At 38.7% G+C, this 22,702-nt stretch overlaps 1 protein-coding gene across 2 annotated transcripts in view; it reads left to right on the top strand.

Annotated features, from left to right (window-relative positions):
• ITPR2 (inositol 1,4,5-trisphosphate receptor type 2) overlaps positions 1–22,702 on the top strand; it is a 271,369-nt gene that overhangs the window by 206,211 nt on the left and 42,456 nt on the right. For both annotated transcript variants that reach the window (XM_082784800.1, XM_082784799.1), the window contains 3 exons: positions 14,117–14,224; positions 16,745–16,937; positions 19,793–19,918. In XM_082784800.1, the coding sequence (XP_082640926.1) occupies positions 14,117–14,224; positions 16,745–16,937; positions 19,793–19,918 (427 nt within the window). The remainder of the gene's footprint in view (positions 1–14,116; positions 14,225–16,744; positions 16,938–19,792; positions 19,919–22,702) is intronic.

The following is a 22,702-nucleotide window of genomic DNA, read 5'->3' as shown; positions in this document are numbered from 1 at the left end:
TTCTTAAAAGCAGATGGGGTAAAAGAAGCAGGATTTTGCTGTGACTTGTAGGGTTCTTGCTGCATGTACTACTAAGTATGCTGTAGCAACTGGAGATGTCATACTCCTTCCCTTTGGGTGCTTTTAAATGTACTGAGCAAAATAAGTCATTCAGCCATATATGTTTTCTTTATAAAGTACATTAATAGCAAAATCAAGATTTCTGTATCAAATGTGACAAACATTATAGAAGTAATCTCACTGCCATGTTTACTTCATGTAGTATACTGCATATTGGCGTATGCATGCACATTAAGAATATTTGGTAACCAGGTAAATTTTTATTGACAATATTATTGGTAATAATGGCATGGATTTATAGTTTGGAAGTACTAATGCACTACAGGCTGTAGTTTTTATTTTAGAAGTTAGTTTTTGTTTTTGACACCTGACATAGGATTTGTTTGATAATGAGGCTTGCATACAATATATTCACTAAGGAGAAAGTTAAGACAGGTTGGGTTGTTTTTTTTTAAAGGTAGCTGTCCAAATACATAAATTTCTATGAAGCACAAAGCTTTTGTTTCTGTGGTTTTCTGTTTGTCATGCTGTCTATACCTTCCACTTTATTTTCTGCATCAACGCTGTGCCTAGAACCATGTGCATACAGGCTCTTACATGCTATGGCAGAACAGATAAATGACAATAATAACAGTAATTCTGGAAGCATTTAAAGAATTAGCTTTGGCTTTTATAGGTGTTGGAGCAGTTAAAAGCTTTAGTTAATTTTGTTTCCCCCTCTCTTAGAGTAGGTGGTATTGCCCAATTTTAGAGATGAAGACACCAAGCCAGAAGTAGGTGTAGACAGCAAGTCATTTAGCCATCATGGGAAGAGAAGACAGCTTGCTTGATCCCCAGTGCTTTTCTTTAGCTGCTACACTTGTTTTCCTCCTATGCTCACTTGATCCCAGCTACTTTACTAATGAGGAAAATTGGTATTTAATGGGTAATACAGTTGACAGCAGAGAAGTGCATAATCACTGAACACATCAGTATTCCAAGAGCCTTTTAAAGGGATTGCGCTAAAGTATATATTTCAAATAAAGTTTCTTGTGCTGATAATATTATGGATTGTTTGGTTTGTTGAGGCCGGAAGAGCTTTCATAGTATAATTGATACAACTGGGGGAGAGGAGAGAGGAGTATTGGTAAGCTTATAGTTTTTTTAATGTGTAGTTATTTTTGGTGTTGTACTGTGAAGCAGCTGTTGGCTTTCCTTCACTTGGCTGTATTTTAACATTTTAAAAATTAACATTTTAACAATTTAAAAATTAACATTTTAGGTAGATGACCTTAGACCCTTGTTACTCCTTTTCTCTTGTGTGTCTGTATGTGTGTGCACACAGAATAAAATACATTTATTAAAATATGTGCTATAAGTTAAATGTGAATTCTCATATGCTTCTGTTTGTCATGATCTGCATACAATTCAAGTCAGGACAAAGGATTTCATGGCAAGACCTTGCTTGAAATGATGTGAACAGATTTTCCATGCTTTAATATCTGGGGAGCATGAGAATTATTACTATGAATATGTTCCTCTAGATAGGAGATAGGATCACTGCCTGTAGCTTGTCCTTTGGTATGAAAATCCAAAGCTTTCTGAACTGGTAGGGTTGTCGCAGGCAGAAAAACAGTATTCTGCATAAGGAAGTGTGACTGTAGTAAGGGATAAATTTAGGGTGAAATGTGACTGTTCAAAAAGAAATGTTGATGAAGAAGACAGAAATTATTTACTTGATAGCATGCATTTCCAAGCACCTTCTGTAAGCAAAGAAACACCTGGAATGCTGTTCAGGATAGGGAATAGGTGGAACCAGTTACAACCCCTGCATTTTGCAGAGGGCATTAATTGGCTAAAACAATAGCATCATGGTTATACTATGGAAAAAGTGGAAACAGGATCCAAGTGGAAAAGTCTTGTAAGAACATTCCCCTTTCCCCCGTATGGTGTTGTTAGGGGTCCATAACATTTACCTAAAAGAGATCTCCCTTTCCGTATGGGAACTGTGTGTTTCCAGATCACTTTGCTCTAAAATGTAGGCGTATCCTCATCCAGTTGAGAAGTACCTTTTAGCTCCAGCAAGGATCTGCCGGAAGAGCTGAGATCTTGCAACCACATTGTTCAGTGTATTTTTAAGTCTGCTGATCAACATTGCCTGTTTTTGCCAATCCTCTGGTAGACGCCTTTGCTCAAAAACAGCTCCATAAGCCTCTATCTTTACAAAGCATCAGGTTGTGCCTAGGTTCTGCAGACAAAGATTTTAAGTTGATTCTCTTCCAAGAACAGAACAGCTTGGTTCATTTGGACTTCTATAAATCTCTGACTGGTGCACTCTAAAGTGGTGCCTTTAGTGTGCTAGAGCACAATTTTGGAAAAAAAAGACCTATATACAAAAAGGTCTGAGTTTGTCTGGTGTAAATGGATGTACTGTACCAGTATCACTGATTATATTGAGTGGATAAATAGATCAGTCAGGTTTTGTTATAGCAAGGAAAATTTTCAAATTTTGCAGCTGATATGAGCAATCTCTTAAGGAACAGTTGTCAGGTATTCCTAAAGATAGCCTTCCCAAGCATCTGATGGCACTTGATGAAAAATACCTTACATACTTAAATAACGGGGCTACCTTTTGAATTCAGGGGATTATCAGATCTCCCCTTCATGATAAACCTGTCCTTCTGTCCTTCAGGATGAATAGCTCTGAGTTAGTGCCATAGTGATGCTCCCTTTTGCAGGACAGATAAAATTTTTAGATCTCAAGGACACATTTTTTTTGCAAGGCTTTGCTGAGGTTTATAGCTTTTCATTTTCTTTTTTTGTTATTTTGCGTCTCTCTCTTAACAGCAAAGCTCTTGCTGATAGCAGTGCCAAAACAAGGGGCTAATGGGGACCAGTCCCATAAACCGTGACTGACAGGGGACTTGTATTCTTGGCTGCCAGACCTGAAACTTCTCATAGAACTTTTATGCTCCACATGTTGTTTTGTAGTTATCATCCTGATGAGACAGGCTATGGCATCAAAATGACACTGGCTAATTAAATGTCAGCAGAATCAGAAGCTGTTGCAAGGCTTTTACACTTAGATTGAAACAGAAACCAATGACGCACATCACCTTCCTTGCGGCTCATTAGGATGGTATATAATTCTACCTTTAGCCAGCTGCAGTATAGAGAGACAGTATGGAGGCTGCTACAGGGGCTTGACACTAATGAGCACCTGAAACATTAAACAAATGTCTGTGGCTGTTGTTAGGTCTCAAGTTAAAACCTTGGCAACTTGTCCTTCGTTGTTAGGTCTCAGGTTAAAACCTTGGCAACTTGTCCTTCGATATTTTCTTTTTCTTCCCTTCTTGGAAGCATTTTCCTCAAGATCCTGTCATGACTTTGATAGGGACCTACATGGGGACCTCTGTTTCCCTCTGGAGTCCTGTTGTCTTAGGTTACTAGGAGCTGCTGGGATTCAGGCTAGATGTAGGCTGGTCACAAAAGTTTTAAGTTATTTTCTACAGCTCTAGAGTTAAGATCAAGTATATATTATACATATATGTATGTTTCATTATATGTAATATTAATGAGGTATGTATCCTGTTTGACTGTGATGACTGTGCATTTCACTAATGTACAGGTGGCCTTAATATATATATATATATATATTTTTTTGGTGGGGTTTCTTCTTCTGTCTTTAACTTTTTTAATCCTCTGTCCTTATGTTTTGTGATTTACAAGGTTTTTGTCATTGGGAAATATGTTGTATTGGTGTTAGGGCCCAAATGTTAAACCAGAAGAAATATATTTTCTTTGTCAAATATCTGTGTTGTGAAATCTTCACATTAGTCTGTAGTTTTACTCTGAAAATTGCCTGTAGAATGACATGGTCTTATGTAAGATGTTTTCTGTTCTCAGGCTCCATTTACAGTTCTATATTAGTAATAAACATACTAACTTTTCATTGCTGTCTGAAACAGCACGGGCTGGCGAGAGTTACTTTAATTCCCTTTGGTTCTTTATGGCCAGCAGGCCAGTTATTTAGCTTCCCATTCTAAGAATGGATCTTCATTTACCCATACCCTTAACTAGTATACATAGCACTGTCTCCACTGAAGGTAGACAAGTGATACTCATTTGCACTAGTAGAGAACTTGACCTGTTGTCCTCAAACCTTACACCTATCTTAGAGCTTCCTACTTGCATCTTCCATACACAGTCTTCATTAGATGATAGATGGGCCAAAAAGAGCACAGCTTGACTTAAAGCTTTTCAGTTAAGTTTATGTGGAGGAGTGTTAAGTAGAAATAAAAAGAATTTTATTTGTAAGCAGTAAGTTCGATCCAGAAGCCAGTGAGAGACAATACATGTGGAGCCACACAGTGCCATCTTTACCAAGTCACTTTTCAAATTAGACTACACTTTCAGTTGCCCTCAGCTGCAAAATTGTCTGCTCAGAAATGTATGTAATGTAGCCACTTTGTTCAGATTGCTGCAAACACCCTTTGTTAAGAAAGCTGTATTACACAAAGTGTTGAATTGTAATAGTCTACTGTAGGTTGAAGGCTTGCTCTGGCAGAACAGGCTTTTCCATTAAAGGTGACCTTCAGATGAACCGAAGTGCTCTTTTTCTTATATATAAAGTACAACCAAGGTATTTTACTCTGAGCTAGGAGGAACTTGCTTTGTTTGTTTTGAAGGGAAGTGAGGGTAGCCTTGGAAATACCATGAAAGTGAAGTCTGGTCTTATTTAATATTATCAGAGCAGTTCTAATAGGCCTCAGATATCTGCATGGTGAAATCCTACACCTTAATTAAAAACAGGGGGGGATGTCTTCTCTAACAAAGACATACTCTTTTAGCCTTCTCAATTGTTCGGTAGTCATTGAAGTAATTACAGGTTAACAAAAATAAAGAGCATTAATCAGAATGTCAAAATATGTCTGTTCCTCACAGTTGCTCAGTTTTAATTCTCATCTCCTCTGATGTCATAATTTAATTAGGTATCTCAGTCATCATAGAGTTTTCTAGAATAGACAAGATCTGAATTTGTAATCTGAAAACAGGCAGATGTACCTCAGTTGCCTTTCTCTTCATTTAAACTTACTTAACGAGCACAGAAAAATAAAAATGAGGTCCACTTTGCACTTCTTAGATGGCAGCTTTAAGAGTTAATGATCAAAAGTATCCATCTTGGTAAAGAAAACAGTTTCTCTGCTGTTATGTATTGGCAACGATTTTCAGAATTTGTTTTATGAATGGTCTGTGGCAGCCTTAAATGAACTTTGACTTTCCAGTCTTTTCTTTCTGTGAGTTTGCCTGCAGAGCACCATTTAGCTGCTAGCTGTTTGGGTAAAGCTGCATTATTTGTGAATGTTTGATGAGGACAGAGTTGTAATTTTTTCACTTTTTTTTTTTTTTTCCCGCCACGAACTGTTGCTTTACAGGTACCAGGTGAAACTGCTCTACCGAGGACATAGCCATAATACAAAGTTAGAAAGAACAACTCACTGTTTTAATTTCTCTTCTCTTTATTTCTATGCCCCTAAATTATTTTTAAAGACATTTTTCTGTGTTAATTGTTGGAGGGTTAGCAAGTGTTCAACAGCATGATTGAAGAAGCTGGGAAATCTCACCACTGTAATTATATGAAGGGAGACACCTCTCATTCCCTGTCTGTCTCCACAGTTGGCAACTGTCCTGTTTCATACCCCACAAAGTATATGCATCAGACCTCTGCAGAGATTAGGAAATGCATGCCTTTTGAGAGTTTGCAGCTTCAGCTGCTTACATACTATGTTAGTCTGATATGGTTTTGACTCTGAATGACCAAGTTATATTTTTTTTGTGTGTTACAGAAATACCTGTCAAAGATGTGGGATACTAACAAGATTGTCTGAACAAACTTATCACCTCACTATTGCTATAACAAGTACGATGGCCACATTAATGGCTGGATCTCAAATGTTTTAATCATGAAGGCTGACTAAGGACTTAACACCTCTTAACAAGCTGCTTTGAAGATTGGTAGATGGCTTATCCAAGCCCGTACAACTACAGAGGTGCTCTACCAGAACCTAGGAATGTATTGTAGAGCTGATGGGTTTGATAGATAGGGCTGGTGAGCTGCATCCAGGTTGGTTGCTCACAACGTGCAAAAGACAACATGGCACTGTAGTGTAAACACATGAGATGAAGCTTAAGGGTGGGAAATATGAGGAGAGAGCTGGAGATTATGCAAATCTCACACTTCAAGTGAAAGGCAGAGCTGTTTTCCATGTAGTTTGGTTAGACCCTGGAGAGGTGTGTGAGCCCATTCTGGAAGTATCAGTGCTTGAGTTGCTTTATTCTCTATGCCTGGTGCCAGAGGAAGAGAGGTTGAGTGGCAGTCAAATTCTACTCTTATGGCTTAAAGAAGAAAATATGGTCATACCTAAGGCTTAAAGACTTAAGACTGTTGTTTCCCTTGCCACATTGCCCCCAAAATAAGGATCATGATCAGTTTCTCATTTTGCTTGTATGGATAGCTAGCCTTCCCTTTCTTTACGATCCACATGATAGGTAGCAATAGACAGATATTTTGCAGAGAGTATCTGTTCTGAATAAGAAGAGAAACCTAGGAAGTAAAGTGCTTGACGATAAAAGGATTTGGAGAGTTCCTGGAAAGGGTATGCTGTTCACAGCTCTCTTATCTCAAGCTTATGTTTATATTTTGTATGTGTGTAAAGTGTTGGTGTCTTTTAGCGGTGAACAGTTTTCTTGCTTTGTGGATTTGGTATCCATATGCTTGCTGATCTGTTGCTGTTCTTGGTTGTTGTCAGTCTGGGTGTGTAACATGTTGATAAGCGTGTTAATAAAGTCTTATTTTAGGTGCAATGTTTTATCTGCTTTTCATAGAAGTTATATGTAACTGGGATGTTGTTTCTTATTATACCATTAAGAAGACTAGCTCTAGTATTTCTGCTTTTTCTTCCTTTTCCTTTTTCGAACTGTCTTGTTATCTTCCCATAATCATGTCTGACACTTCCATTATCTAGTTATGTCCTTCTTTCCTATACTCCTCATGTTGGAACACTCTATTGCATACTGTTGTCCACATCCTATGTTCAGTATGGCTACTGTATACCAAAAACCAGATGTGACTGATGTATGCATTGAGCCAGTTTGGCTCATTTAGGCACTGCTGCTCGTGACAGTTTACATGTACCTTGAAGAAGTGTTTCACACCCATCCCCTTGAGCTAAATTTTGTTTTGTTTCAGCACATATTTTATCAGCAGACCTGAACTTTATCCATATGCGTAGTACTTTTTTTTTTTGCAAGTAAGCTTTGCCCATGAAAGAAATAATGAAGAAGACAAATGGAAGTAAAGCTAGTTGAAATATTAGCAAGTCATTTTGTCTTCTGCTGCCTTTCACTGGGGATAAAAGAACTGCAAAACCACACCAGAAGTAGTAATAAAATGACTATGGGGACTGCAAACATAATAGTGATAGAGATCATTTAACTGTGATGGCTTCTCCTATGTGATAATGTCAAGGTGTTTTATTTCTCCATACCCTGGAAGGTAGATCCACAATTTGAATCACATACCACGTGGAGGCAGGGACTAGAGGTGACGTCTCAGCAGTTACATGAGGCCACAGAAGACCCAGGAACAGAATCCATAGAGTCTGGACCACTCAGGGCCTTGCTCTTGTACCACAGGCCATCAGGGGAATATTAGCTCTAAATCCTTTTGGTTGCTCTGTACAGTATAATCATCTAAATGAAATCAATGAATACTTGATTTGAGAGTCTCCCATTGCTCCATCCCTGCTGTTCCTAATGTTTGTTAACAGATTGCTTTGTGGTAGAGTGCAAAGGTGCCGCTCTATAAAACTGTAATGACTTCTGGAAAGGAAGGTACCCTATGTATTGCAGGAAGCACCATTCAATTTTGATTGGAACATGGGGAGTTGAGAAGTTGTTATTACTGTTAGTACAGCCAACTGGAATAAAAACTTCTGCTCAGCTATGGTTAGGATGACATTTCCTTTTTCTTTGCTTTCTCTTTCTCTCCTTGTTTACCAATGGAATATGAGTGTTTTCATTCACCCTGGGCAGGGAGCTGGAGTGTGGTAAGACACTGGTGCTCAGAGGAAGAGTATCTCACTTTCTGTCTCCTGTCCTCTTGTGCGTCTCACCCATCCCGTTTGCTTCTCCCTTCACTCTCTCTTTGCTGTTGTTTCTCAGTCCTTGGGGTTTTTCTTGTCAGTCTCCCAGTAGCTTTTTTATCCTAGAGAGCCTAAGCAGAAAATGAAATGCTTGGTGAGATGGCTGGGGTTTCCCCTTGTGAGGGGCTTTGGTGGTGCCAGATCTCACATTGCCTGGCTCTGGGAGCCAAGGGACTGAAGGGGAAAAAAGAAGGGATTGCAGCTGTAAATGAGTCCCAGCTGCATAAGTCTGTTTGCACAGCAAGGTGAAAGTAATCTGAACAGGTGCTGCTCTTGCTGCATGTTAGATTCTGTCTCTTTTCTCCCTGGTGGAAGACCAGTGGCCTTTGGGCTGGCTAACTACAGTACGGTACATCTCGTTACTGAGTAGGTATGAAGATAATTTATGACAAATCTATCAGATCTCATGCATTGCACATCAGGTCTGTACAAATAGCTCTTGCCTCACTTTCCACAAGGTCCACGGGTCATGAACTTCGAGGATTGTCTAGAGACCTCACCATGCCCTGTCACGCTAGACAGGGCTGACTGGCACACCAAAAGGCTGCCAGTGAGCTGAAGCAGGTGCTTGGGGTAAAGGCAGAGAGGGCACTGTGCAGTGCTTTCAGGTTGCACATCTGTCCAGTCCCCTCACCGCAGTGAGCCCCAGCAGCCAGCACACTCCCCAGCTGCTGCCCTGCCCCTGCCAGGCCTGCTTGTGTGCCAGGAACCTCTCCATCAGATAGTAGATTGTATTGCTGCCTTATAAGTACGAGAAGAAACTCGAGAGAAATGGTGACAAGCATAATGTATACAGGGGTGAAAGATGTTTTTTCTCTATTTATATATATATTTTTATAATATTTCTCAATAGGAATACTTTAAAGTGTTTCATGGCACAGAGACTATTTGTGCCTTTATTTGTATTTTTCAGTCAGTTGTCCAGAACTTATAGTAATACTTCTTTGGCCTTTTCTAGAAAATCAATTTAACACATTTGGCACTTTGCCAGTGAACTGACTCTTCCATGAAAGCCATACTTGGTTACAAGACACTAAGCTTCACCCATTTAAATCCCTTTGTGCTGTTCTAATCATAAAAAATCATCTTTATTCCCCAGGTTTGATAGTCTCTAATTGCTGGAGAGTTGAATGACTAGAAATACATCTTTCAGATTTCCAGGGTCTTCTGCCTGCTGTTTCTAGCTCATATTTATAGGACTCCTGTCCTTTTTTGGGCCTGAAGCAAAGCCTAGTAAAATCAGCAGGGGTTTTGACAACTGTCCCATGTGTGTACTGGGTCACCTTCCAATGCAGACCATGCTATAGAAGAAACCCCTTACAGGGAGAGGCTGATGACATGAATGTTCACAGATTTAAATCACTCTTTCTTTGAGAAAATTAAAATAATTGCATTTATGTTGAAGGAAATTTTGACCTTAAGACAAAAAGCCTGCAGGAAAGCCATATATTATTAATTGCATAAAATGTGTCTGCTGTGTTTTTCCACGCTACTGATCATATATGGAATCCCAAATGACCAGCAGATCTGATTTTATAATCATTTTGTGTAAGGAATTCAGACTGAGTATTACTTGTAATTCTGTCATTTTTCTCTAGTGTTTCTTTATTAATGACATCAGTGTTCTTGGTCTGTCCTAAATCTTTCACATTTTGTAGTGATGTTTATTACAGTATTTTCCAAATTTTTGAAGCAAAAGTCTTTTAAGATGAACAACAGTCCTTCCTGGGGAACTGACTGAAAGCCAAATGATCTTTATTCATATAACTATTGCCTTACACTTCCCCTCTTTGGAAATCACTGCTCCATTAGATGTTATTGCTTCCTCTTCCTTACATGCCGTTGTGAGTAGTAAAGTACAGTGTTGACATTTAAAATATCACTGGTATGGTTGATGGATGAGTGAATGACTGACTGAGAGAGTTCTCAGAGGTGATTTTTTGGGGGCTGTCTGCAAATTCAGGCTCTAGTGAAGACTGTTTTCTGTATCAGTTATGCTCTCTGCATATTTTTTAGCTTTGTTTTACACATGTGAACAGGGCTGTTGTTTTTCTTAGTCACTATAGTCCATGTCCATCTAGTGTCTTGCCCTTCAGCTGCCCCAAAAGATTTGTGCAGCACTACAGAAGCAACACAACTACATCACAGGAGTTAAATGTGTAAAAGTGTCAGTCAGAGCTTGCACAGCCTTTACATGCCAGTCACAGACTGTCACCTAGAGTGTATTACCAGCTTGGATAAGCTTTCCATATTATAAGTTACGGTTTGTTGCTATATTGCTATTTTCACTGCTGTGTCTTTGATCTCAGAAAAGGCTCTGCACTGGTCAGGAAGTCTGTCGACATAGTCCTATTTGTCCGTGTGTGCCCTTGAGTTAATTACAGGATGAAGGAAGGATCATGAAAGCAAAGCTTCAGAAAATGTTGTTGTTGCCAAATAACATGGCATTTATAAAGCTGTTCTGTGTCTTACTGTGGTCCTCTGCTTCATATCTGAGCAATCCACACCATTCTTTCACTGATACAGCTTTGACAATACAGAAATATTAACAGTACTTATTACTGTGGCAATGAGGAATCCATCTCACATAAAAACTGTAATACAAGGAGAAAATAGAGATATACCCTTTGCCCTGAGATTACTGTCTGAAGGTCTAGACTACAAAAAGTCAGTGGATACGAAGAGGTGGGAAGCAGAAAGAAATGATGTTATGAGCACTTTCGGTGTAGCACTACTGTTGACAACTTCAGATGGGTTTCAGTTCTGATATCTGCTGTATCTCCTCCAGCTTGATCAGCAATTCCTGGTTGTTTCCGATGTGTCTTCAGAACAGGAGTTCCTGGCCTATTCCTCAGATCAGTTTATCTAATGCTAGTGTTGGTAAGCCCCGGCTAAATGATGCTAGACTCTACACACATCACCACAAGATAGTAACTGCCTAAAAGCACAGTCTAATAAAGTGTAATGAATCTCACTGAATGCACATGGTTTTAATGTATGTGGCTGCTGTTCACGTGAAATCTGATAGTGAAATATGCATTGTATTGATACTGTCTCAAATCACCAGCAATCTGTTAAATTAACATACTATACTCATCAGTTCCATTATGGCCAAAGAGAACTGGGACGATTTTCCCTTTTAACACATGTGGTAAGGGAACTTTCATTACTGACATTTATTGAGACATGCCTTTATAATACTAGTTATGGACAGTTAAAATCATATCAGGAATCAATATCTCGAGATTTTATGTCTTATAAATGGTATTTCCAATTCTGTATACAAATTACAGTATATTTATAAATTAAGTTTTTTGTAGTACTAATGAAAATTCCAAAATCTATTTAAGTCCCTTTCTCCAAATTGGCATCAATTTAAGATGAGAATGAGAAATGAGAAGAACTGTCCGTATATCCTTGACTTGTCATTTATTAGAAGACTCAGAATCTTAATGGTTAACATTGGAGACAAAGAGCCAACATACAGGCAAATGTCTTCTGTGTTACATAATATAATAAAGAAATATTTAAATAAATAAAGGACTATATTTGCTTTTGGTTATGCTAATTCTTCACTCCAGGCAGGGTGTGATTGCATTCTATCTAGTCAGTTCTTTTCTTTGTGTCTTAAAGAAGAGATACAGCCAAAGTAAAGGCCATTTAGAGATGGACAAGGAAAGTAATTGAGTCACAGAAAGTCTTCTATTTGAGAAAGGATGGAAAAGATAGGAATTTTTTTTTTTAGTTTAAAGAAGAGACAGGTAACAGAGGACATGACATTGGTGTACAGAACGATGAATGATACAAAGAAGGTGAATTGGGTGCTCTTGCTTGCCCTTTCTTAAGTACAGAAGCAGGGGGACATTCAATAAAGCTGAAGGGAAAAAATAGTAACACTATTTGAAGGCAGTTTTTAAACAACAATTACCTTGTTTTCACAAGCTCATCGTGTTTCTCTGTGATGCTACTGTATGTATTGAGGGGGATGCAAAATGCCTGATTCAAGTTGTCCTTTTAAGTAGATGTTGTAGACGTACAAAGACTGCTGACTTTTTCAGGTTATATGCCTCGTGTGAAGGAGAACTAGTCAGACTTAAGGATCTTTTAGCCTTAAAAATGAGTGGAAGATGCATAAGGCATAAATACATGTAATGAGACTATCAATATATTTACTAGATAAAGCAAAAAGTAAGTATTGAAAGCAGGTATCTATTAGTGATGGAAAGAATGTTGTTCTGCAGTTGTCCGCCCTATGATTTTTGCATGTGTCCTGAAGTATCAACTTGTGACTGTTTTTAAAAGGCTGATATTCTGCCACAATGGCTCAGTGCTCTACTCTGAAGGCCAAGCAGAATTCTGTCCATGAGTAATTGTAAAGTAAAATAAAAGTAAAATACATTTATTCTTTCTGACTATTTATCCTGAATATTCTTTTGGTTTTAGATATTTCATTTAATATTCTTCTTTGATTAATAAGTTTGTATAAAGAGCTAAAAGAAAATGTATTTTGTAGATTCTGGGGAACTTTGATAAACAGAATAAATTGCATATGTACCACTCTTCCACCATTCTTAGATAAAAAAAGGTATGGCGAGACTTGCAAATGGCTTAGGAATGAGTGTGATCACTTTCTGGTTAAATTACTAAATTTCTGTTTAGATCAATTTTTACTTTTAGACTTAATCCCTGAGACTCTTTTTGTAGATTTGTAATTAATTTGTAACTCCTCAACATGCTGCTTTGTTTCACTTAGTACAACTCTAACCCCCTTGTGGTGTTCAGCAGTTAAAAATCTGGTTCCTGCAGTCATTTGTAATTGTTTGTTTCTAGCCTGTTGTGGTAATGTCTGTGTAATGGTTAAGACCTGGATAGTGACTGTAAGATAGCCTGTCCTTTCTATGCCTCAGTTTCCCCCACCTTAAAATTGCAAAACTGGTATCACCTTCCTGGATGAAACACCTCAGAGTTTTTGGATGAAAACCACTCTCTATTATGTAGGGAAAACTACATGTTTAGTAGCATTTCTTTATGCCTTTCTAATCAAGTCTTTTGGTTTTCATTGACCTAAGCGAAATCATGAATGCATTTGCTGACACTATCAGTATTAACCTTTGTGAAGTTATCAAGCATTTTAAATATTTACAATTCAACAAGATCTGATGCATTTTAGCTTAGGGAAATGGTTTAGTGGGGACTGTTAGCGTTAGGTCAGAGGTTGGACTCGATGATCTTGAGGTCTCTTCCAACCTAGAAATTCTGTGATTCTGTGATTCTGTGATTTTATGAATCATGCAAAGCATATAATTAGTATAAGTTTGTAGGAGGAGTTAGTATTTATGTGCATGCACACACATGCTGTGTATGTAATCTGTACACTAAAAATATATTTACCTGCCATTGTAGTCCAGCTGCTTCTGAAATAGTTACCTGTGTTATCTTGGCAGCCCTGAAATTCCATGTTACAACATGGTGAAGAACAGTTTAGCCACTTGAAATCATAGAGTAAATTTAATTGTAAGTGTAATTACTATCAGAAGTATGCAAATTTTATGTCAAAACTCAAGTGAAAAGAAGCATTCAGTCTAATTTTTTGGTATCTGTCAAAAAACGTCCAAATACCATCCAGGCTGCCGGCTAAGCTGCCATCCATAAATCTCAGCCAAAGACTTGCTGCTGACTTTTTAAGACTAAATTATTCCTATTGTTCTCAAGTAATTACGTTTTTGTTGTTATCTGTGGAAGGAGCCCCACTGGGTTCAGCATGTAAGTATATGGGGGGGGGAAGAGGAGAGGATTTGTGTTAGTTAAGTGGAGATGATAAAGCTGAAAACAAAGCAGCAGGATATAAATCCGATTTTTTTTTCTCTTTCTAGTTGGCTCGTCACAATAAAACATTGCAACAGATGCTGAAGCCAGGGTCAGATCCAGATGAAGGAGATGAAGCCTTGAGCCATTATGCCAATCATACGGCACAGATAGAGGTAAAGAATTGCTCACTAGAAGATTGAGTATGAGACAAGTTTGCATTTTGTGCAGGGCATATCACCTCTTTTTAGACTTCGGAACAGCAAAGCTTATTCAAATGTGTAGATTATTTATGAGAAGAGAAAGTTGAGTGATATGATTTTGGCTGTTGGAGAAAAAGCAATGCACCTATGTTAAAAGTGGCTCCAAATAATCATTTTACAGTAGCTTTCTTTTGTGTTATCAACCATGTTTTGTTAGGGAAATAATGACTGTGGATAGTACTCTTGACTTGTCATGAAGTCAAGAGTAATCTTGTGTGGTGCATCACTCAAATAAATAATCATGAGTTTCAAAACCAGTGATGCTTACTGATCAAATTAAAAGTTTGGCTGCAGTACAAAGAGGTTTTGAAGTGATGTAGACATTCAGTATGGTTATTGTTTGAAAGAGCAAGGCTTAGCCTGTTCATTTGTTCTTTTCTCTATTTTAAGCTTTACCGCTGCCATGGATTGGATTTAGCTCAAGAACCACAGAGGTATTTAGGTTCTCAACTCTTGTACCAGTTCCTGTGTTCTTACAGGTTTCATGGGGTTATAGGCATCAAGATGTGAGTTGGGCATTGAAGGATCTCTAGCCCTTAGTGCCTTCATAAAGAGAAAAATGTCTCTGGTACAAAGATGTCTGCTTCCATGGACTGAAGGAAGAAGTGACATATCTCTTGGACATGCTTTATCAAGTCCAAAATTGGCTGAATATGAAAACTGTACAGTGTGTTTTCACACAGGACCAGCCTGAATCTGAGCCAATAATTTTAGCTTCAGTGGACTCCCAGGCTCCGTCTAGTTTGGACCTGAGCTTACATGTACAGGTAGTGGTCTGATGCGAGCACCTCAAGTCCATTTTGTCCTGGCTGCTGTCAATTCAGGCTGCTGCTGGGGTCCTTCTCTGTGCTAGCTAACATCCTTTTTTGCCTGATAATGCTCACATTGTATCACCACAAGACAGATGGAAGCTCCATGGCTGTTGTGGTTTCCAGACAGCAGCTAAGTGCTCATTTTAACATATTTTAACACTATGGATGCTCTTAAGTTATTTCTTAGCAAGTATCAGCTGAGTAAGTTGTCTGAGTAGACTGCAAATTTAGGTATCAAAACAAGCACTGTGGTCTGCTTCTACATGGCCAACAGCTTGTTCCAAGAGTAGTTTCTAAAACCTCCTGCAATGTCATGACTGTTAAATCCAACAAAGCCTGTTTCTTCAGCAGATATGGTCGGGTCCATTTTATGGGCCTCTGTTGTCTGGGAGGCTTTTTGAATACCATTCTGCAGAGCAGCACATGCAGCATACCTCTTCATTTGAGTCCTTGACTGAACTGATGTTCTGTCAGGGTCCTTCACTTGCCACATAGTCCCATTGCACATCTGCTGGCTTGAGAAGCAACTGCATACTTAAGATGCTTCAAAATAGCCTGTTCAATTTCACATAATGCACATGTCCTTGGGCAGACGTGTAATTATCCTTCATTTCTAATGCAAATGTGCTTGAATATGTTATATGTAAAAATGACTTAAGATGGGTTTGATTTTTAGTATGTTCACATAATTAATATGAATTATAGGAGAGAAAGGAAGGTTCTTAAATGCAGGACTGTGACTGGAAAAGTGAAACTCATCCCAGCTTTGCTCCTAAATCAAATGAATGTTTACTGTTGTTTTACTGAAAGCAATTTTAGACCTGTTCAGCATTTTAGATATAGCTCCCTGATATTGGGGTATCTCATTTGTTTTATTTGAAAGTCAAATAGTCTGTGGTTGTTTGGTTTTTGTTTGTTTGTTTGTTTGTTTTTCTCTACTGCTGCCTGTACAGGAACATGTGTTTAGGAGTAAAAATGAGTTTTCTACCCATTTCTCCATTATTAATAATGCAGACTCCATGATCAGAATGAGAAAGCAATTTTGATGACAGTGTAGTGAGATGGAGTAAAATCTATCTCGCTTAGCAGTAACTCAGTAGGCTCTGAAATATAAACAATGCAAAACCTTGTTTTTTTTGCCAAGTAAGCAGAGAAAGACAGATAAGATATGGGTTCTATCTGAGTAACAGGGTGCTATTTTTGCATGTTCACCTTCACAACTTCTGTCATCATAGAAATAAATTCAAGGTGAGGAAAGAATTCTATAATCAATCAGAAAGCCCCTGAGCTTCAGCGCTGTTTAGTGGCAGAGACTCATTTCAATCCATTGCAAAATTGAAGCATTCTGAATTGGAACTTTTTTTTTATATTTGGGGTAAGTTTGGACCTAGGTTTCAGTTGAGCCATATTTTTGCCACTTTATTTTCATGCAGGCTTTTGGAGATAGAACAGTGGTTTCACTTTATGTTTTAGGATTAATTGGTTCAGTTTCTTTGTAACATTCCAATAATTTATGCATTAATTTATAAATAATAAAGGAGCTGTGAGCAAGAACAGATATAACAAAATGGTTGGAAAGTCACTGATCTTGAAAAAAAAATAATGTACATTTTATTTATAGATTGTTCGTCATGATAGAACAATGGAACAGATTGTCTTTCCTGTCCCTAATATTTGTGAATTCCTTACACGGGAGTCCAAAAGTCGGGTGTTCAATACAACAGAAAGAGATGAACAAGGAAGCAAAGTCAATGACTTCTTCCAACAGACAGAGGATCTGTACAACGAGATGAAATGGCAAAAGAAAATTAGGAGTAAGTATAACAAATTCAAAAAATAGCTTAATCATGCTAAAACCTTGCTTTTAAGCCTTCAAATATTTTCAGTTTTAATGAAACACTTTTCACTGTTCACTCTGATATTGCAACAAGCAAAACTGCTCAGGACTTCTGTGTGTAGGGTCAGCATAGTGTAGGTCATCTGAGACACTTGCATGCCACCATAGAAGAGGCATAATATGGAGTAGTTACTAATATAAATAATGTGTTCAAGATGATGTTCTGGACTCCAAAAGCTAAATTGAGAGATGGATGAACTGGGTGTAGCTCCACTAAACTCAATAGGGTTGCACCTAATTAAGCCAAGACCCCTAATATTTAACAAAAACATGTGTAGCTGCATATTTGAGGTTTGCAGATTCCTAAAAGACTATTAAAAAATTGTAAATGTCAGTCACTTAAAAATGTCTCTCACCAGAACCTCAGCTGCTTTAAATCTGCATGACTCCCATGGAGTCCGTTCCCTTTGCCAGTTCACATCAGCCTTGCTTGACTAGGCTGCAGTACATCCCCATCTGTGAGCCCATTCTGGTATATGTCCTGTGGTAGTGGGAGAGGCATGTGTACTTTCTTAAGCTACTTGCAACTTGCAGATCTGGCAGGCACAGTTGAGATCATGGGAGAGAGATCAAAGCAGGGACCTGAACAGGAGGTGCAGGGAAACTAAGCCAGGTACTGTGAATTTCTTGTTCAGTTCACTGGTGGGCATTACGGTTGCTGGCCTCACCAGGAATGGGGCTGCCACTGCTGCTCATGTCCTGGGGATGGTAAGCTCCTGCCAGCTTAGCAACTATCAACTGTGCCCTTTGCATTTGGAGCAGAGAATCAAGGCTATGAACTAATTAAGCATCTACAGTATCCTTGAGAGATAAAGAAGACGTGTATATTATATATGTATGTATATAAAAATACATGAGAGTGTATCATTTTGTTCACTGCTAAAATGCAGATACTGCTGGGATGGCAGACATCAGCTGTTTAACAGCTCACAGCAGCATTATGCAATTGATTAGGAAGCAAGTGAAGAATAGGATCTATGGTCAGATCAGCAGGGAGTTTGGATAGTTAAAGCAATATGGTTTAGTGCAGCATCCGTAATGTTATGGAAACAGGAATGTTGGATGGGTTTTTAAATGTCAATTCCTGGGCAATTTTCAGAGGCAGTTGTAAATTTTCAGTATGAATCCTGTTGGCTCAGGTCCACTTTCCTTGGTGGCACTGTGAAAAACTTGTCTGTACTGACAAACTGACCAGAGTAGAAGTTGTAAAATAAATGATTTCAGACTAACTCCCTAACTGCACAGTCTATTTGGGAATAAAAGTCACTATATTGTAGAAAAATTACTCTATTAACAAAAGCATATCTGTTTTTCTTGCTTAAGAAACACACATAAAACAGCCCAACCCTACACTTACATAGACCAGACCTGCCTAATGCTGTAAGCAAGGAAAATTGGTTTATTTTTATTCAGAACAGAAATTCCCCAATTTCTTTCATCAGTGGAATGGTCCATAAGTCTCCATGATTTTTCTTTGAAAAGATAATGTAAGTTTAGGCTCGGTTCATTCTTTAGCCAAGTGTCTGTTAGCATGCAGTCTGTATTGCTTAAATTGACAGATGTCATTTGCAGTGGCTCCAAGTGCTTAAATCCCAGCAGTCAACAGCATGAGATTATCACAATGAAATCTGAATAGTCACCTAATCACAATTAAAGTTTATTTAGACTAAATCCTGAGACAGTCATATTCAGTTGAATGAGTCTATATTAAAAATTAGCTGGGTACAGGCAAGTCAAGAACATGCTCTTAAGGCTTGCAGAAGACTCTCAGTACTTTAAAATCTAATTAATAGGAATGCATCATCTTCAAATAGCTAAACTTTTCTGGCTGGGGGGTTTCTCACACCATTACACATAGAGGCTTGTTTTAAATGTTCATTTAAATATCTGATAGTACAGTCGCATATATGAAGTGCTTGCCTGGGTCTTAGTACCCTCTGATGATGTTCCTAGGCTTTTTGCTGAATCAATTACGTGACTCTGGACACAAAATCTTAACCCTGTTTTGCCCTACTTCCCTTTTTAGTCATTTCTAACTAGGTTATAAGTTCTTTGGGATATAGACTGCTTCTGTGTCTTTATACAGCACTTCATATATGGAGGTCCTGGCTTAACTGGAGTCCTTTTACAGCCTGGAGTAATTATAACAGCACAGAGCTGTTGTTCAGCAGTTAATTTTGGATGTCTGAGGATCATACAGGAAATAGTTAGCTTTTGCAGAACCAAACCCGGTCAGACTGAATTTTATCTGTTCTCTAAAAACAGATTGAGATGTTTTTAGTTGGATAGAGGTGGGGAAAATGCTGTAGTTCTGAAGCCTTGCGTATTCCATTTTCTTTGAATAATATCATCAGCATTTTTGGTCCAAATGGGTCACCTGGATGACCTGCTCTGGGTCTTCTGTTTGCCTCTCATGCAGTGTGCCTTTAAACCTAGTTGTTTGTTTGACTTTGTGTCTCCCTGCACAGAGGCTACAGTTTCAGAGGCAGATGAGAAGACTTCACACAAGATCCAATCCTAAAACCTCAGCTGAGGCACAACTGTCATGTATAATAAACCGTATTGGGATCCTTGGATGAAAAACTGCTTGAAACTGTGTTTTATGGCAAACCTATGTTTGTTATTTGTCTTAGTTAATTTTAAAGGTCTGCATATTTATTTTGTATAAATCAGTTTTCTTCATTAAATACTATTTAATTCCCTTGAGGCCATTACTGATGGAGTTAATGCCTGCTTACTTTTCACTGATTGCTGCTTTTCTCCCCTTTCTAGATAATCCACCCCTGTTTTGGTTCTCTAGACACATCTCTCTCTGGGGGAGCATTTCCTTCAACCTTGCTGTATTCATCAATTTAGCAGTTGCTCTGTTTTATCCCTTTGGAGATGATGGAGATGAAGGCAAGTTGAGTTTGGTTTCATTTTTCCTTTTAATTTTAGATGCTTTCCATTCTAAGGTAACACAGTTATGTATAACTGCATCTTCAGGTATGCAGCGTATCTACAGCAACCATTTAGTGTCTTCTGAATAGACACCAGGTGTTATCTGAGATGTGGTAGCTGATCTTCAGTGTATCACATGTCCTGTGCAATGTGAAGTAAAATGGACAGAACATAGCATCCAAGCTGAAGATTAGTTAGCTAATTCTTTTTTTTTTTTTAATATATTTTATTACCATATGGTAGTGTACCATTGCACACGTTCAGTTACAGCTGCTGAGCTGAAGAAGGGTTCATTGCAGCAGAGGGACTGAGATTCCTTAAAACTGACCAATTTGAATGACTTGCAGTCTTAAAATGTGTAGAATATAATGATATAAAAACTTTCTCATGGGGTTTTGACTATTTTATTGGAGTAGAAGAGCAACTATTGCAGGGGACAAATGTGTTATATAAAAATATGCGATTCTGTCTCTGTTTCATCACGTCATAGGAAATATAATGAATAATAAATTTCATTAAATAAATGCAGCAGACTAGCAGGAGGTCTCTTTGGATCGAAAACAAGCTTAATTGGGATAAAGAAGACTGGTAATGGGAGTAGAGCCATTCATCTCTGGGTCTTTGATTTCTATCCAGTCCAGTCAGTAATGTGACTGAAAGTCACCTCTGTCTGATGGCATGTGAACAGTGCTGGTGGAAGCAGTCCAGCTTCTAGTAGATACATGTACTTTTCACAAACACCAGAATTGGCACCATCAAACATTCCTGTTGGCTGGCTAAACAGAAAAGCAGCAGATTAAAGTATATTGGCATGGAGACCACATTGCCCTTTCACCCTGTGGGGCGGTCTCTGCAGGTCACAGCACAGGCATCTCCGTAGCCTTGTGTTTGCAGGGCTCTGCTGTGGAAATAGGAAGCATTTGTACATAGTGCTTTTCTGCTTGTGAACTGAAGAGCTGCTCAGGGTACACACGTCAGAGCCTATGCAGGGTGAAAGAATAAACAAAGAGTTAAAAATAAACCTTTTAAGCTACTAAATTTTTAGTTAATCTATACTCACGGAAATCCTCTGGTCTGCAGTCAATAGGTATTAATACTTGGAACTGCAGATTTATGTAGTATTAGTTTAAGTGGCCCCAGTAATCCAGTGATTTCAGTGATAGTGTGTTTCAGGATTCCAATTTCTAGTGCCTGTAGCAGTAAAAGAGACTGCTGAACAATAAACAATAAGTGTGGCCGTAGGGGATTAGCATGGTCACGAGGCAGACTCCTTACTTCCAGCCTCCAAAAACTGATCTCAGAGCTGGAGTTTGTCTCACATTTTTTCCCTTCACCTTGTGTAAATCCAGCCATGCTCACATGTTTGAGGTGCCTGGACTGATCTAATCATCCCAAGAATGCTGCCTTTTAGTAGATTTCTGCAGTTCTTATATCATATAGCATAAGCGAAATTACCCTCCAGATGAGGTCTCTTTGCTTCATGCATATCTGCTCATGTTACATGATATGAAATTGTTTGACTTGCAGTAGGGAAGAAGAAAAAATGATCTGTTAAAGAAACACTGAGTGCTTTGGTCTTACCTTTCAACTCCAATTTGAAGCTGTTTTTTAGGATCCATTAAAAGTTTCCAGATCTTGTTGGCAAAGAAACTACCCAGCAGAGCTGACCTTGAACTTCTTGCCAAGGGTATAAACACTTCCAAACTTTGGAAAAGTTTGGATGCCATCTGAATTTTGAGAACAGGGCTTCACCTCATTGTTTTCTAATCTCACTGATGCTGTTTAGCTGTATATCTCTTGCCAAACAGATAGATGTTATTCCTATTGTGAGCCTAGCTAAATTTTCTATTCCATTCTCCCTTGTCACTGACCTTTCAGTTCATCGGATAACAATAGGAGTCAGTGTACGAGTATGACAGTGCCCTGAGATCTGAATGTGCTTTATACATCAGAGCAGCATGGTGTGTTTCCAGGGCTTTAAGCAGAGGAGAGAAGGAAAGCAGGGACATTACTCAGAACTCGGGGAGAGCCTGGAGCCAGCTTCTTGCACAGACTGACTCTGAAGGCAGCGGCTCACATGCCTGTGGGAGCTCAGCAAGAGCAGGGACCCACCACCTCCCCAGGAGCAAGGCTCGGCTATTCAGCAGCTCCTGGCAATGCAGATGCTGCCTTCTCATGCCCAACTCCCCGTGGCTGCCTCCCACTGCGTCAAGTGTCTTGCTCTCGTGCAGAGGCGGAGGCTACCTCCCGCTGAATGCCTGCAGCCCTTCAGAAGAAAGCCACTTTTCTAAAAGCAGGATGCTTTGGTGCTCTTTAGATTGGAAATGTGACGCTGCAGCATCATGCCACTTGCTGCGCTACCCCAAGAGTCAGCTATTTCTGTAGCTGAGCAATCATGGAATTAGACCGAAGGAGTCCTAATGATCCCTGTAGAAGGGAGCTGATTAGTGGCTTGCTCCAGGAGAAGGGTAAACTGTTTCATCTCTGAGCACTCCTTGGATTTTAATGGAAATTTCATTAGCTGCTCTTATTATTACCTGTGCAAATCAACAATACTATGATAATAATAGTTCTTGCTGCAATTAGGGCAAGTTGTGGTCAGCAGTTGTGATGCATGAGTCATGCTTTTTGTTAGCTATATTGGCAAAGGAATTGATCTTTTGGATCTGTTTCTTGGTTTAAAAAAAAAAAAAAAAAAAAAAAAAAGAGTCTCCAAAGATGCCTCTCTCAACTTTACCTTTC

This window comes from Aythya marila (assembly GCF_965140915.1).
Source record: "Aythya marila genome assembly, chromosome: 1".
Taxonomy (NCBI): Eukaryota; Metazoa; Chordata; class Aves; order Anseriformes; family Anatidae; genus Aythya; species Aythya marila.
This window is presented reverse-complemented; position numbering and strand designations above follow the sequence as displayed.